Here is a 15,420-nt window from a genome sequence, read left to right as displayed (position 1 = left end):
TTTACAAAGTGTGTTATGATTATCCTCACAACAATCAGCCTGTGAGGTGGATGCGGCTGAGAGAGCTCTGAGAGAGCTGTGACTGACCCAAGGTTACCCAGCTGGCTTCAAGCGGAGGAGTGGGAAATCAACCCTGGTTCTCCAGATTAGAGTCCTGCCACTCTTAACCACTACACCAAACAAAATGGATCATGTGGTTTTAATCCTATTTATCCTTCAGTTCCAACACACCTGTCTTGTTCTACAAGAAGATACATTCTGCCTGATCCTTGCTTGTATTTGCGTACTGAGGGAGTAAAAGACATTGCTTTTATTTGTCTCTCTTGCTGCCTCCATCTTGTGTCATCCTTTGGGGTGGAACCCAGCTGTTTAAAGAGGAGCTCTCCCCGGTGAAAGACGGAGTGAAGCTTGTGAATGACCTGGCCCATCAGCTGGCTATCTCAGACGTCCACTTGTCCATGGAGAATTCTCGTGCTCTGGAACAAATCAACACACGCTGGAAACAGCTGCAGGTGAGGAAGGACAGCTTGAGACCAGGAGAGGAAGAATCAGTCTGGCTCCAGAGCCTCAGAGAAGACTTGGTCAGGGGTGGCTGGCTCATGAAACGCAAGGAAAGGTTAAGTCCATTAACACAAGAAGGGAAGCAGAATGGGGTGGTCATTCAGAACAGCTATATACTGCTTTCCTTAGCATCCATAAAACCCTAATCCTAGAAGCCAGTTAATAAGTGCCTCATAGAAGAATTTCCTGTTGTTCCTGGAGTTTGAAAATACCATTGTTGGTTTTGTGCAAGAGTGGCCACATCCCACATACTGGCGCTGCTAGTCAGCATCACGTCAGCATGCTAGGAAGGAACCCACAGAATGATTATGGTCAGTAGAGAAAACCATTCTAAGGGTGGTAGAGGAAGATTTATCAAGCTGAACACAGGTGAGATATCAGTCTTGCTCTCCTCCGCTCCCAAGCTTCAGGCAAGTTGCCTGCGTTTAAAGAAGAATTTTTCTTTATTTAGACAATACACAATAACATAAAAACTATATACAATAAACACAGAAGATAAAAAACACAACATTCTATAAACAAAACAAAAAAGACACACTAACAGTACATAAACAAGTAAAAGAAAAAAAACCCCTAAAACTAAACTACAAATTGAGTTCCGATTTTCTCCAGTACATTAAAAAGAAAACAGGATCGTTTCCACACTACTCACCTTCTTCCAGAACGAGGCGCAATGTCACGAAAAAACCACGGAAGATAGCGTCATTTCGCATGAGGTTTGCTTGACGTCGCACAAAACTCGCGCGAGAAGATGCTATCTTCCGCTTTTTTTCATGATGTTGTGCCCTGTTCCGGAAGAAGGTGAGTAGTGTGGAAACGGCCCAGGTTTAACAATGGTTTCAAAGTGGGCAGGAACTGTTGGTGATGTTATTGGTGCTAGCCAGTTGGGGCTATCAGCATTTAGTTTTAGGCACAATCTCCATTCATGTTGCAGCAGTGAAATTCTGCAAAGGCTGAAATACTGCGTGCTTTTCATTCTTAATTTGATGTTTCCGATCCCCATGTAGGTCTCTGTCAATGACCGGCTGAAACACCTCCAAGATGCACATCGGGACTTTGGGCCGGGGTCACAGCACTTCCTATCAAGTATGTGAACTAGGTTGCCAACCTAACTGAATTTTATTTGGAAGGGGAGAGCTATTCTTTAAATATTTCAGGCCTTCATATGCAATAGAATGAAGTAGTCGAATTCTGAGACAGTGTAGCAGTGGGGATGCCGTTTTGTTGTTGTTTTTACTTTTTATTTTAGAATTTTGTACACGTACCCCCCCCTCAAAAATACGTCTATACCCAACACAATAGTGCTACATGAATTAGAACACATTAGTTTAAGAGAGTTCCAATAACCGTTTTGCTTAATGTTTAACACAGGAATGGATTGATCAGTATGGATCTCAAATTTATTATAAGATTTTAAGATTGTAGAGGGAGGAGTGATATTAGAGAGTATTAAGAATGTCCTTTATGGTCTGGGACCTACATACTTAATGGACCATCTCTTCCCACATGTCCCCATGCATCAGTTATGGTCCTCTGGCCGTCACCATCTGGTCATCCCCGAACTTATCTACAGAACCCATTTTTTCCTAGGAATTTTTTTTCTGGTAATGGTTTCCACTGAGTGGAATGGGCTCCCTGAGGAAATGAAGGAGAGGCATCAGGGCTGAATGCACACGTCCCAGCATAGTGCTGAACTGCCGGAATGATAGCGTCTTCCTGGCGAAATTTCTGACGTCATTACACCACGTGGCAGATGCTATCGTTCCGGCAGTTTAGCACTACGCTGGGACGTGTGCATTCAGCCCAGATGTTTTTATGAGGCACTGTGATGCTACTGTAGATGCACATTTTCAGGTGGGTTAAAGGGGTTTTACTATATTATGCATAGTTTTGATTTAGAATGGAAAGGGTTAGGGTTAGGCAGGGTATAAATGTTTAAATAAATAAATAAATGGGTAGAGCTGGCATCCAAGACAAGAGCACAAGAAGTACACCAAACTTCTTATCCATAATCTTTCTTCCTCTTCTTTCTCCTTTACAGGCTCAGTCCAGGTCCCCTGGGAAAGAGCAATTTCTCCTAATAAAGTCCCATACTACATCAAGTGAGTGTCCAGCTGCAGCACAAACAGCTTCCATTCTGTCGTGCCTGCTCTTATTGTTAACCGTCTTGAATTTTCTTGCTTTTTTGTCCATCTGCAGAATCTGCACCTGTTGTTTATTCCTGTTGCATTTAGTAAGATCTGTTAGTGGGTACTGTACGAGTTCAGAATCCCCAGACGTTCCCGACCTTTTTGGCCCTGTGGGCACTTTTGGAATTCTGGCACAAGGTGCTGGGCACCACCACAAAATGGCTGCCACAAGAGACAAGGCTAATCACAAAATGTGAGGGAATGGGGTTATGCATAACCTCTTCAGCTCTTACTACTCGTCAGCATTTCAGGCAGAAGCTCTGCTTAACAGGATCTCGTTCAAAAGGAACATATTGCTGAGAGCCAGTTCGGTGTAGTGGTTAGAGCGCAGGACTCTAATCTGGAGAACTGGGTTTGATTCCCCACTCCTCCTCCACTTGAAGCCAGCTGGGTGACCCTGGGTCAGTCACAGCTTCTAGCTCTCTCAGCCCCATCCACCTCACAGGGTGTTTGTTGTGGGGATAATAATAACATACTTTTTAAACCGCTCTGAGTGGGTGGTATATAAATCGAATCCTGAAGGGTGGTATATAAATCGAATGTTGTTGTTGTTGTTATTGTTATTATTTATTTGTATAGTGGTGGCTTACCTTCAGTCACACTGAAGATCCTTGTGCAGCTGTGGCAGCTGCTACAAAGTATTTTTTAAAAATTTGCATAGCCAATCAGATTTCCAATGGCCAATCAGAAGTCGTGTTGGGCAAAAGCCCCACATTGCTCCTCCCACTTCCTAAAAACACTTGGCCGGCCCCAGGAAAGATGTCAGTGGGTGCCCTGTCAAGGTTAGCTTTCTGGCTGAAGCATCTTTAGGATGCCATGGTATCTACCATCAACTCTCAGTGTCCATCTCCCTCTCCCCTCCCATCCATCTACACCTGATGGGTTTCCCCAATGGGTTTCCCCAGATGCCACCCCTCCTGCATTTTACAAGACATACACATTGCGTACACATCTGCAAAGCTAGAAAATCTCTCTCTGGTTGACAGCATCAAATATGTGGCCACAATTGCTGAATTCTTCCCTCTGCCCCTTGCTTCCCTTTTCAGCCACCAGGCACAGACAACATGCTGGGACCATCCCAAGATGACAGAGCTGTACCAAACATTGGGTAAGAAGAATTTGACCTTTTAGGGCTCCTATGGCACAGCCAGTATGAAAGAACAAAATATTCCTTGACAGAGAGACTGAAGCTGCTATGCTGGGTATGATGGCGTCTTTGGTGTTTGCTGTTCTCCTTTGCTTTGGAGAAAGAGAAAAGAGAAAGGGGCAGGGGGAGAGAGAGGGAGAGAGAGATCCTCATGCATCTAAAGAAATGTACCCATTGGCTCTGCTCACAATCTCTGCTATAGCCCTATGTGGACTGGGACCGTCGTATCAGCGGGACCGCCTCTCCCCATATGAGCCCCAGAGGACCCTTCGCTCGAGCGATAAACATCTATTAAAGATCCCTGGCCCTAGAGAGGCCCGCCTGGCATCAACCAGGGCCAGGGCTTTTTCGGCCCTGGCCCCAGCCTGGTGGAACACTCTGTCTAACGAGACCAGGGCCCAGCAGGACCTGTTAGCATTTCACCGGGCCTGCAAGACGGAGCGGTTCTGCCAGGCATATGGTTGATGCTAGGCGGTGCCCCCCCCCCCAGTGGGGGGTTAAACTATATGCCCTCCCGTTCAATGTCACCTCCCATCTCTCACATATTTTGCTGGAAAATGCTCTATAGATGGTGAAAGGTAAGTATCTAATGTGCTGCTATGCTCTCTGTTTTTATACTTATATAGATGTAGTATATTTTTAAATGAATTGATATGTACTATTTATGTTTTAATGGTAATGTTGATTAATTGTGTAGTGTGTTTTTACGCTTTCTTGTGATCTGCCCTGAGCCTACTGGTGTGGGGAGGGCGGACTATAAATTGAATAAATTAAAATTAAATTATAGTTACCTGTGTAATTTTCAGCTATGTAACTATTTTGAGAGAACAATGCACCGTACATTTTGTTCTCCCCTAACTATAGACAACCTAAACATCTGGGATGGACAAAGTGAATGTAGGACTGCACAATAAGCCTGATACTTACTACCTAGGACAAAAAAAACCCCTGTGTGGATGCATTCATGCATATATGCACGTGTGGACATAACTCCAGTTTTTTAGTCCTAGGCAGGTAACAAAATCAGGCTGAGTGTTCAAGCATTCATGCACACAGGTATGATGCAGGCTTATAACACATGGCTGATGATCCATATTTGGCTTGCCTGATTACACACTGGGCAAACTTTTACAGAGGTTGCAAATTCTTTGGTTCCATTTCTCTCACGCACACTTTCCCCCCCCCCCAACAGCTGATCTGAACAACATCAAATTCTCTGCTTATCGTACAGCCATGAAGTTGCGACGTGTGCAGAAAGCCCTGAGATGTAAGTTGGCTGTTCCCCTCTCCTCTTCCTTTGAACCGTTACGTTCTGTTCCTTGGCCAGAACGTGGGCCGATTCACTCCATCCCGTAAACTGGAAATACTGTACATGTTGGAGCAACACATCCTATACAAAAGCAAGACAGTCACACCAATCCTTGGAAGGGACACAAAAACTGAATGTCTAAAGGTGCTGTGGAAAACTCGTTTATCTTTCAAAATCACCTGACATGTCACTCTTTATTTTTTTCCTTTAAAGATCAGTTTTCTTCTTTTTCCAGCTTTCTAGACAGACAGAAAATTTCGCTTGCTCATACACTTGCTTTCTGCCATTCTTTGGCTTGGAAAGAGTGTGGCAGGATCACAGAAATCTAGGAAAATTTGCATTGGGATATACATTTGTACATTTGCCTTACACGTTATGTGTAGGTCAGGGGTTGCCCCACCATGCATACAATATTTCCAGTTCAGACGGCATGAATCAGCCCTAAATTCTTCTGATTATCAGATCAGTGTTTGTTTATACAGGGCAATAGAGAATCCATTCTCCTAGTCATTTGCAGGTCAACCCAGAAATGATTGGGAACATCTCTTGTGGTTGCTGGACAACCATAGCATCTTTCTCTGCAAGCCTAGCAGAAGAGCCAACTGGAAGCTTACAGCACAAACTGTAGAACTTATTTCTACTGTAGAACTTATTTTTTTTCTTTATTACAAGACGTACCTCTTAATGTGATAGTTTCAAGTGGATAGCTATGTTAGTCTGTAGAAGCAGAACAAAATCTGAGTCCAGTAGCACCTTTGAAGCCAGAAACATTTTCCAGGGAATAAACAGGACTTTTGGGTGGTAGTACTCACCCATGCAGAATTTTTTAAATAATCCGTGCAAGAAATTTTAATGCGGCGGATTAGGTGGCGGACTGATTGATCAGTTGATTACTCCTGCACTGCTTCTTGGACCTTTTAAATATTTATAGTGTACTGTTTTATATTGCTGTTTTAAAATTATAACATCTGAGCATTTTGGTGTGCTGTTTTACAGAATGTAATCCGCCCTGAGCCTGCCAGTTCGAGGAGGGCGGAATAGAAATTGAAAATAAATAAATAAATAAATTACAGCACAAACTGTAGAACTTATTTCTAAGTACAAGATGTACCTCTTAATGTGATCGTTTCAAGTGGATGGCTATGTTAGTCTGTGGGCCAAGCTACAAGTGACGAATGACACTTGAACAGCAAGTGTATTTCTCCCTGTTCACTTGCCCTCCACTCAATCCACTTGCCATTCAAGTGTCATTCGTCACTTATAGCTTGGCCCTGAGGTAGCAGAACAAAATCCAAGTCCAGTAGCACCTTTGAAACCAGAAACATTTTCCAGGGAATAAACAGGATTTTTGGTGGGAGTATTCACCCATGCTGAGTACTGGCATCTTTTGGAAGGGGCTCTCCCAGGTCTTAAAAGGGGAGCTGGTGGAAATTGGTGCAGGCTTATGTATAAGTAGTAGCACCTTCCTTCCTTCCTTTCATGAAAGATATAAGTTTTCAGGAGTTAAAGCTCATCTTGTCAGTTTTTCATCAGACTCATGAAAGCTTACACCCTGGAAAATTTTGTTGGCTTCTAAGGTGTTACTGGTCTTGAATCATGCTTTTAATTTGATGGCACCAAAGATGTGGTTATGCGTTCGTTTTCAGGACTGTTCTTCAGGATTAAATACTTATAATCATCCCCCTGTTTATCATAGGAGCTTGAAAAACCTCCTCTGTTCCTTGGGCCTGCTCAATAATGGTTTCTTTTCTTTCGTCTCTCTATTCCAATGGTTTGGACTGCCTTTGTCTCTGACCCACAACCCAGTGGACATGGTGACCCTGCCGACCGCCTTGGAGGTCTTCAATGAACACGAGTTGCAGCCCAGTGACCATGTGATGGACGTGGTCGAGGTGATCCACTGCTTGACTGCCCTCTATGAGAGGCTGGAGGAGGAGAGGGGCATCCTTGTGAACATCCCCCTCTGTGTGGACATGACCCTCAACTGGCTGCTCAATGTTTTTGACAGGTAGCATCCATAACTCAGTGTGATATAGTGGTTATAGTGTTACATTAGGATCTGGAAGACCCAGGTTCAAATGCCCACTCTGCCATGGAAGCCTGCTGGGTGACCTTGGGGTGGTCACTCTCTCAGCCTAACCTACCTTGCAGGGTTATTGTGAAAATAAAATGGAGGAAAAGAGCACCATGTACACCACTTTGGGTCCTGTTGGGGAGAAAGGCAAAGTCTAAATGAAGTACGTATATAAATAAGAAGAGTTACACTACACCAATAAAGGATCATCTATTACAGCCTTCTTTTTCCAAAAAAAAAAAAGATTGATTTGTTTGTTTTATTACGTTTATATCCTGCTTTTCAGACAATTATTTCCCAAAAGGAAGCGGGGGCAGTGAAGGAAGGAAATCTATTTGCTGATGTCAGAATAAAATCAGCCTTTATCTTCAATTAGAGGTAGGCTGGTCTTCTCTGGCTACTGTTCTTGCTTGGATGGAGGTGATGCAACCATTCTGCAGCTATGACCCGAAACAGACGTGACAAGTTACCTCAATTCAACCTGGGTTTCCTTGCCTCAAGGTTTGACAGGAAGTGTAGGCATCCTTGCAGGTGCATCGCTGCATTTCTCCTTCCCCTGCTTGCGTGGCCCGGAGCTACATAGCCGCACGTGCTCTGCCCCCCCCCCCCCGTCGCACTGAGCGTCACTTCATCTCCCCCCCTCCCTTGTTTGGCCCAGTCCCCGCAGTTCTGGGCTGTGTGGTTTCTGGTGGGGGCCGGGCGAGTGAGGGGGAGATGCAGCATGCTCCAGGAGCCTTCCCTCCCACTCTCCCAGTGCAGCCCGGTGTCGCTCTGTGGGGGCTGGGCCAGGTGAGGGGGGGGAGATGAAGTGACACTCAGTGCGACGGGGGGAGGCAACTCCACCCCCCTCGCCTGGCCTAGCCCCCACAGAGCAACACGCAAGCAGGGGAAGGAGAAATGCAGTGATGCACCTGCAAGGACACCTACACTTCCCGTTAAACCTTGAGGCAAGGAAACCCAGGTTGAATTGAGGTAACTCGTCACGTCTGTTTCGGCTCTATCAGTTCTCTGCAGCTTCCAAGTAATTGACAGTGAGAGTAAGTTCTTTTTGTTACAAAGGGAAGAAGCAAGCTCCCTGTGGCTGCTCACTGCCAGGCCAGTTGTTGGAGGAGAGGCTGGTCTTCCCCTTGTCATCATTTGAGAAGGAGCTGTGGCTCACTGGTAGAAAATCTGCTTTAACTAAAGAAGCTCTTTGGTTCAATTCCCAACATCTCTGATTAAAAGGGTTAGGCAGCAGGTGATGTGAAAGATCACTGCCCAAGACCTTTGAGAACAGCTGCCAGTCAGAATAGCCAATTCTAACCAATGGATCGGCTCAAGCAGAAAACAGTTTCATGTGTGACTTTTATCAGCCAGAAGCTTCTGAGATGTTCATAAGCACAGCATGATAGCAATGGTATTCTAATGTGTGTTCAAGCATCTGGAAGTTAGAGGTAAACTGCCCCTAGACAGTAAACCTTTCTTATCTCAGGGCACAAAATTCCCTTTTGGAAAGGATTTTTAAAATTTCTTGTTGCATCTCCGTGCAAGCTCCCACTGTTCCAGCTGGGATGAAGTTCGGCTGCATTGATACCACATTCCAAGGAAGACACCAGTTATTTTCAGGCAGGTCAAGCAAACTTGTGTTTACTTGAGCCAAATGCATTGAGCCTCCAGCCCTGCATGTGACCTGCTTGGTATTTGACAGCCCCCTGTTTTGCAGGCAGAGCAAATGTATGAAGCTCCTGATAGGTTGCCTACATGTGTACTGAGCTTGAATCACTAGTTGTGTAGCCTGGTCTAGGATATGTTTGGATTCTACATACAGCTTTTGAAGGAAACCCCTACAGAACTTTCCCAGCTGGACATAGATAGAGCATTTGCGAGCCAAACCATAATTTTTTCCCATCTCTTATTTTCCAGTGGACGCAGTGGAAAGATGCGGGCGCTCTCCTTCAAGACAGGCATAGCATGTCTGTGTGGCACAGAGGTGAAGGAAAAATTCCAGTGTGAGTCACCCGAGAGGGAAGATGAAGATCACTCAGTTAACCAAGTGGGAGTGGGAGGTTTCCAGATTTAGCACAGGTTGGGGACTGCAGCTGCGTGGCAAACTCATAGGCCTACATCATGCATCCCCTCCAGTATTTCCCAGGTGGAAATAGGAGCCTCCCTGTGTACTGATGAAATCTCTGTTCTTTTTCCCCCCATATATAAAATGGTGCAAATTTAAAACAAATGGCAACTTCCTGTGCACCCCCACTCTGTTTCATTCCTTCCCCAGGTCTCTTTTGCATACCTGCTTGGAATCTTAATGAATGCATTTCTTTCCTTCACTGCATAATTACTATACCTATAAAATGATAAGTTACACAAATTTTGATAAGTTTTTTCTGGATTAAAAAGACCATTTTTCCTTTTTTACTTTGTTGTATCTTTACATAGAGCAGTTGTAAGTTTTCCTACTGTAAAACTAACTTTACTTTCTCACTTTTGCATCTCTACTGACACACACACACACAGAGAGCTACATTTGAATCCAATGTGGACTCTGGCCCCTTCCCAAGTTTTGAGAATTTAGGGCTGCCAGGTGCCTAGTGGGAGGCAGGGAATCCCCCTGCTCCCAGCCTCTATCCCCTGCTGCCTCTCACCTGGCCAGTGAGGTGGGGAGGCCAAAGCATACACATTAGGAGGTTGCACCAATGTAAGTGCTTGGTCATTCATTCCACCCCCGCCCCCCACCCCACACACACACCAAACACTGGGAGGGTAAGGGGACCTACCCCAAAACCTTATTTTGGATGGCTGAAAAAACAAGCCAATCTATTTTTGTTGCTGTTGTTGAAACATGGCTGGGTAGAGAGTAGCTTTCCCAGCCTCCAGATGGTAGCTGGAGATCTCCCAGAATTAGAACTGGTCTGCAGGTGACAGGGTTCAATTCCCCTGGAGAAAATGGCTGCCTTGGAGGGTGGACTCTATGGCATTATAGCCTGCTGAGATCCCTCCCCTACCCAAACCCTGCCCTCCCTAGGTTCCACTCCCAAAATCTCCAGGAATTTCCATACCTGGAGCTGGCAACCGTAGGAGAGAGGGGGAGGGAGTTGCCTGTTATTGTCATAAGGTCCAACCAATCAGCAGTTTGTGCACCCAACTTTTTCCATAACTAATTATTCCCAAGTTCCATTGAGTCCAGAAGTTTGTATATCTGTCCATAACTATCTGAAGCTCCACAACAATGGCTGGAGTATAATGTGTCCCTTCTTACACAATTTTTCCCATCGATGTTATTCTTTCTTGTTGCATCTGAAGACTGCCATTTGAGCATCTCTCCTTTCTTTCTCTCCCTCTCCATCCCTCTCCTTTTCCTTCTCTGTGGTTTACTCTGCCCTACAGACCTTTTCAGCCAAATGGCCAATGCTAGCGGGCTGTGTGATCAGCGGCATCTTGGTCTGTTGCTCCACGAAGCCATCCAGGTTCCACGGCAGCTGGGAGAGGTGGCGGCCTTTGGCGGAAGCAACGTAGAGCCCAGTGTCCGCAGCTGTTTCCGCTTTGTAAGTGCTGTTAGGAGGTTGGTTCTCCCACATTGACCCTCCAGAAAGAATCCTTTGAAAACATTATGGATCATACCATGTTGGAAATGGGGTGTAGATTGCATTGTTTCTTCATAATGATGATGTTGATGATGATGATGATGATGATGATGATAACAACAACATTCGATTTATATACCGCCCTTCAGGATGACTTAACACCAACTCAGAGCAGTTTACAAAGTATGTCATTATTATCCCCACAACAAAACACCCTGTGAGGTGGGTGGGGCTGAGAGAGCTCTGAGAGAGCTGTGACTGACCCAAGGTCAGCCAGCTGGCTTCCTGCACTCTTTACCACTACACCAAACTGGCTCTGCCTCCAGAAAGTGCTGCCAGTTTCACCTCCCCTTCTAAGAGGTGAAGAGGAAATAAACAAATCCTCTGAGCAGCCCTCTCCCTGGCTTTGTAGAGAGGGAAAATTGACAAAGCCTTCCGATCTCTTAAAACTCAATTTCCTGGCTAACATTGTGACTCCTTTCCTGTGCTCCTCCTTGTGTAATTCGTCTCTTGTAGCTTGGCTCTCAGATAATTGGGCTGTGCTGTAAGAAATGGCTCAAAGAGATGGCTCAGAGAGATCTTTTGGTAAAGTGACAGGGACTGTAGACTATATTACTGGGTTTGTTGGTATAGGCATGCTCCTTCTTGGTAGTTTCCACATCATTTAATATGTCATGTCAAATTACTTGTGTTCTCTTTCAGCAATGTTTCATTTCTGAATTCAGAATTATTCTTGTTTTCAAATTTCTACAGCCCATAGCCTATTGTACTGTATTGTTTATTGAATAGCCCAGCTGTTAATTGTAGTGATTTACGCTGTGTAATCCACCTTGAGTCTCAGTGAGAAAGGCAGACTATAAACAAACAAACAGGCAAACAAGTTTTAAATTTCAGAGGGGTAGCCGTGTTGAAGCAAAATAAAACAAAAGTCCGCTTGCACCTTAAAAACTAACAACATTAATTTCAATCTATGGTTTCATGAGTCAGAGCTCACTTCTTCAGATACGTGGAAAGGAAATCATTTGGGAATACTTATATGGAAGTGTAATGTTGAAGCGGTGGGATAATATGAAAGCACAGCTCTCAAGCCTCTGTCTTAGCATACAAAGGGCACCTCTGTCTTTTAACAGATAACCAACAACAGAGTTTGGGATCCTTTTATCAGTCCAAGCCCATCAAACAGAAGCCCAGTCAGTATCTTTTGCTGTACTATCTGATAGCTGAAGTTTTTGCTTCTTAGGTGGTGCTTCAGGTTAGATGGGGTGGCTGTTGCAGATCAGTCAAATCCCTGAATATACATGTGAGTCACTCCATGAGTCCATCTGTAACAGGCAGCACTTTCCAGTGTCTCAGTCAGAGAAATGTGCTGCCTGCAGTCCTTCAGCTGGAGATGCCAAGGAAAGAACTGGGGACCCTCGGCTCGTGCAGAACCACTGAGCCACACAGCCCCTCTAGTATAAATATGCTTTAATGTTAAAAGTCTTTTTAATAAAATAGAGTAATCTTCAACCTGGGAAAGGGAGAAGGTCATGGAGGGAAAAGGGGAACGAGATGAACAGCCCTGCATCCAGATATCCAGCGCAGTGGTTAGTCCCTGCCCTTTTCTTTTTTCTCTAGAGTAATGGAAAACCAGCGATCGAGGCTGCTCAGTTCCTGGAATGGGCGAACCTTGAGCCGCAGTCCATGGTATGGCTGGCAGTTCTGCACCGGGTGACCATCGCTGAGCAAGTGAAGCACCAGACCAAGTGCTCCGTTTGCCGGCAGTGCCCAATCAAAGGCTTCAGGTACAGAATGTGCTGTGGGGGAAAGAGCTGACTCTGCCTGGAGCCACACCGTTCAAAAGGCATCCATCTTTGAATGGAAGCGGGGCAGGAGGCTAGCTGTCATGCCAGCTTTTTTTGCATGGCCGATGCTGTGATCTGTAGCATGATAGCTAAGGCTGCATCCAGGCGGGGACACAAAATCATCCCCACCACCATCCTCATGGCAGCAGCAGTAAGTGGGGCGGAGACCATTCAGAGTCCACGCAACTGACTCCATCATTTCTGTGCAAAAGCACAGTGCACCAGTGTTTGAGCCGGGCCCCACTGTGACCTGAGCGGCCCCCCCACCCCGCCTCAGTTTCCCTATCCCAGCCGAGCCATGCAGTATAGAGCAGCTTGGCAGGGAAAGGAGAAATAAGCTCTTGCAGGGGCTAAATATCTCCCCCAGGGCATTTTGAAAGCAGAGTTTAGCTGTGACCCCCCCTTCCCCATAGTGTCAACAGAGGGAGTTTCCATGTGGGCTTTCCCTCAAAGCCATTGCAAAGAATCCCCTTTCAACTGGATCAACTGGATCAAAACTAAAGTTTTGAAAAGGAAAAACCCTAGGAATGCCATGAGTCATAAGCAGAATGAATACGACATCATGCAGACATTCCTCTTAAATGCTGGAGCTTTCAGGGGAAAATCCTGCATGAAAGCAGACTAGTAACTGAGCAGCAAATCAGGAATCCCCCAGTCTTGACTTTCATCTACGTATGCCTTAAGCTCACGTAAGTACCTTTAAGCAAGCCGTTCCATCTCAGCTTCTTCCTTCCTGCCTCCACTACATGAGTATAATAATTCTTGTCTATCTTGCACAATTCTTGTGAGGATAAAAAAGTAACGTGCATGCAGAGCTTAGACCATTTTAAGACACTACATAAATCCTAAATACTTGCAAGTGCCCCCTAAGAATCCTCTACAATGACACAGCAGATTCTGGGCCCCTGTCCAGTTCCCGTGGAAGCCCCCTCACCCCATCTAAGGGTCATTTCACAAGTGTTTAGGCACACCACTGGAGTGCTTCTAATAAGGTGAACTTTAAAGCAACAAAGATGTGTTTGAAAACACGTACATCTTACGGGTACAGCTGCCTGTTGAGTGTATGCTCAATGGCGAATCTGGGTTTTCTGCTACATAATATGCAAAAACAGCACTTCTGCAGGAAAAAGGCTTAAAGCGGCTCTGAGAGGAAGATGTGAAGGGAGCTGCTTACAGGGGTGTAGGGGCAAGGAGAGGTTTGTACACGGTATACCAACAAAAAGCATTGCATGCAAACCAGAACTAGAGTACCACACCCCAAATCAATGAAGTGTGGATGTTTTCTGGAGGTCTCTTTATCAAATCAGAAGAACCAAGTTTGCAGGTGGTGTTGGAGCTGCATGTTTTAAATGCCCCCCCATGAAAGAAAAAGGAATCGTGCACAAAGAAAACTATCATATCGGTGGGGGAAAGCTCGTCTGCAACTCTTCTGTTTGCATGTTACTTTTCTACGTGAAGATGAAGAATGTTTCTAGTAGGAGACATGCATACCCCATCCTGCATTCTGGTACAGTCCAGCTAAATCACCCGATTCTGCTGATGATGTAAACTGGCTCTGACTATTGTTGGTTGTTTCAGATACCGAAGCCTAAAACAATTCAATGTGGACATCTGTCAGACCTGTTTCTTGACAGGACGAGCCAGTAAAGGCAACAAGCTGCATTATCCCATTATGGAGTACTACACGCCGGTAAGGAGAGTGGTACATGCAGAGGGAGGTCTGGGAAGAACTGCTTGCAAACAGATGTTTGTCCAGCAACAGCAACCTGAGATGTTTCAACAGGCAGGCTGTCAATCCATTGCAGAGGCCTAGATATACAGCAGGTTACTAGCTTGTGTTTTTTAAAGGATTAGACATTAACAGAAGATAACTCTCTCTCAAGGGTTTCTAATCCCAAAAACTAAAGAGGCCCTCTATATTCAGAGGCAGTGAACCTCTGAAAACCAGATGCTGAGAATAAATAGCTGGGAAGGTATATGACGGAGGTCTATTGCCCTCAATCCTTGCTTGTGGGCTTCCCATCTGGTGGGTCACAGTGGAAAATAGGGGGCTGGAACTGGTGGGTCTGTGGCCTTACTGAGGGCCAAGCTACAAGTGACGAATGACGCTTGAATGACAAGTGAACAGACTCACGAATATTCACCTGTGCTCCACAAGTGAACAGGGAGGAATACCCGTGAGTCTTCACTTGCCGTTCAAGTGTCATTCGTCACTAGTAGCTTGGCTCTCAGTGGGGCTCTTCCCGTGTAAGCCCCTGTCCCTTCCTCTGTTTCTCTGCAGACCACATCTAGTGAAAACATGAGAGACTTTGCCACCACTCTGAAAAACAAGTTCCGGACCAAGCAGTATTTCAGCAAACATCCTCAGAGAGGCTATCTGCCAGTCCAATCCGTGTTGGAGGCCGACTTCATTGAAACGTGAGTGTGGATCTAGTGGTGGCCACGTTGCCCACACAATCGCCGCTTTCTGGAAAATACCTGCCCCTTTCCACTTGGAACTGGACACTTCTGCTGTGCCTGTAGTGGAAGACGGAGAGGGTTAGCCAGGCTATGGGAAGCCAAGAAAAGGCGTGCCTTTTAAAAGCATGCATTTCCCTTTTAAAATGCTAATGACAAAGTAGGCAGCCCAGTTCTGTACAGCAAAACTGAGTGGTGATTGGTTAAATTTCCTCTCGCTTCTCTGTATGACCCCAAGGAAAATAGAGGCTGCAGCAGCCTGCAATTTGTATT

The 15,420-nt window shown here is 45.4% G+C and overlaps 1 protein-coding gene across 1 annotated transcript in view; it reads left to right on the top strand.

Annotated features, from left to right (window-relative positions):
- Window positions 1-15,420, top strand: part of DRP2 (dystrophin related protein 2) — a 59,742-nt gene that overhangs the window by 32,440 nt on the left and 11,882 nt on the right. Inside the window, exons 6-16 of the mRNA XM_054996373.1 lie at window positions 366-512; window positions 1,569-1,647; window positions 2,603-2,663; window positions 3,797-3,858; window positions 5,090-5,164; window positions 7,013-7,214; window positions 9,183-9,268; window positions 10,650-10,807; window positions 12,464-12,630; window positions 14,269-14,380; window positions 14,972-15,108. Of these exons, the coding sequence (XP_054852348.1) occupies window positions 366-512; window positions 1,569-1,647; window positions 2,603-2,663; window positions 3,797-3,858; window positions 5,090-5,164; window positions 7,013-7,214; window positions 9,183-9,268; window positions 10,650-10,807; window positions 12,464-12,630; window positions 14,269-14,380; window positions 14,972-15,108 (1,286 nt within the window). The remainder of the gene's footprint in view (window positions 1-365; window positions 513-1,568; window positions 1,648-2,602; window positions 2,664-3,796; window positions 3,859-5,089; window positions 5,165-7,012; window positions 7,215-9,182; window positions 9,269-10,649; window positions 10,808-12,463; window positions 12,631-14,268; window positions 14,381-14,971; window positions 15,109-15,420) is intronic.

Source organism: Eublepharis macularius, chromosome 13 (assembly GCF_028583425.1).
Source record: "Eublepharis macularius isolate TG4126 chromosome 13, MPM_Emac_v1.0, whole genome shotgun sequence".
NCBI lineage: Eukaryota > Metazoa > Chordata > Lepidosauria > Squamata > Eublepharidae > Eublepharis > Eublepharis macularius.
This window is presented reverse-complemented; position numbering and strand designations above follow the sequence as displayed.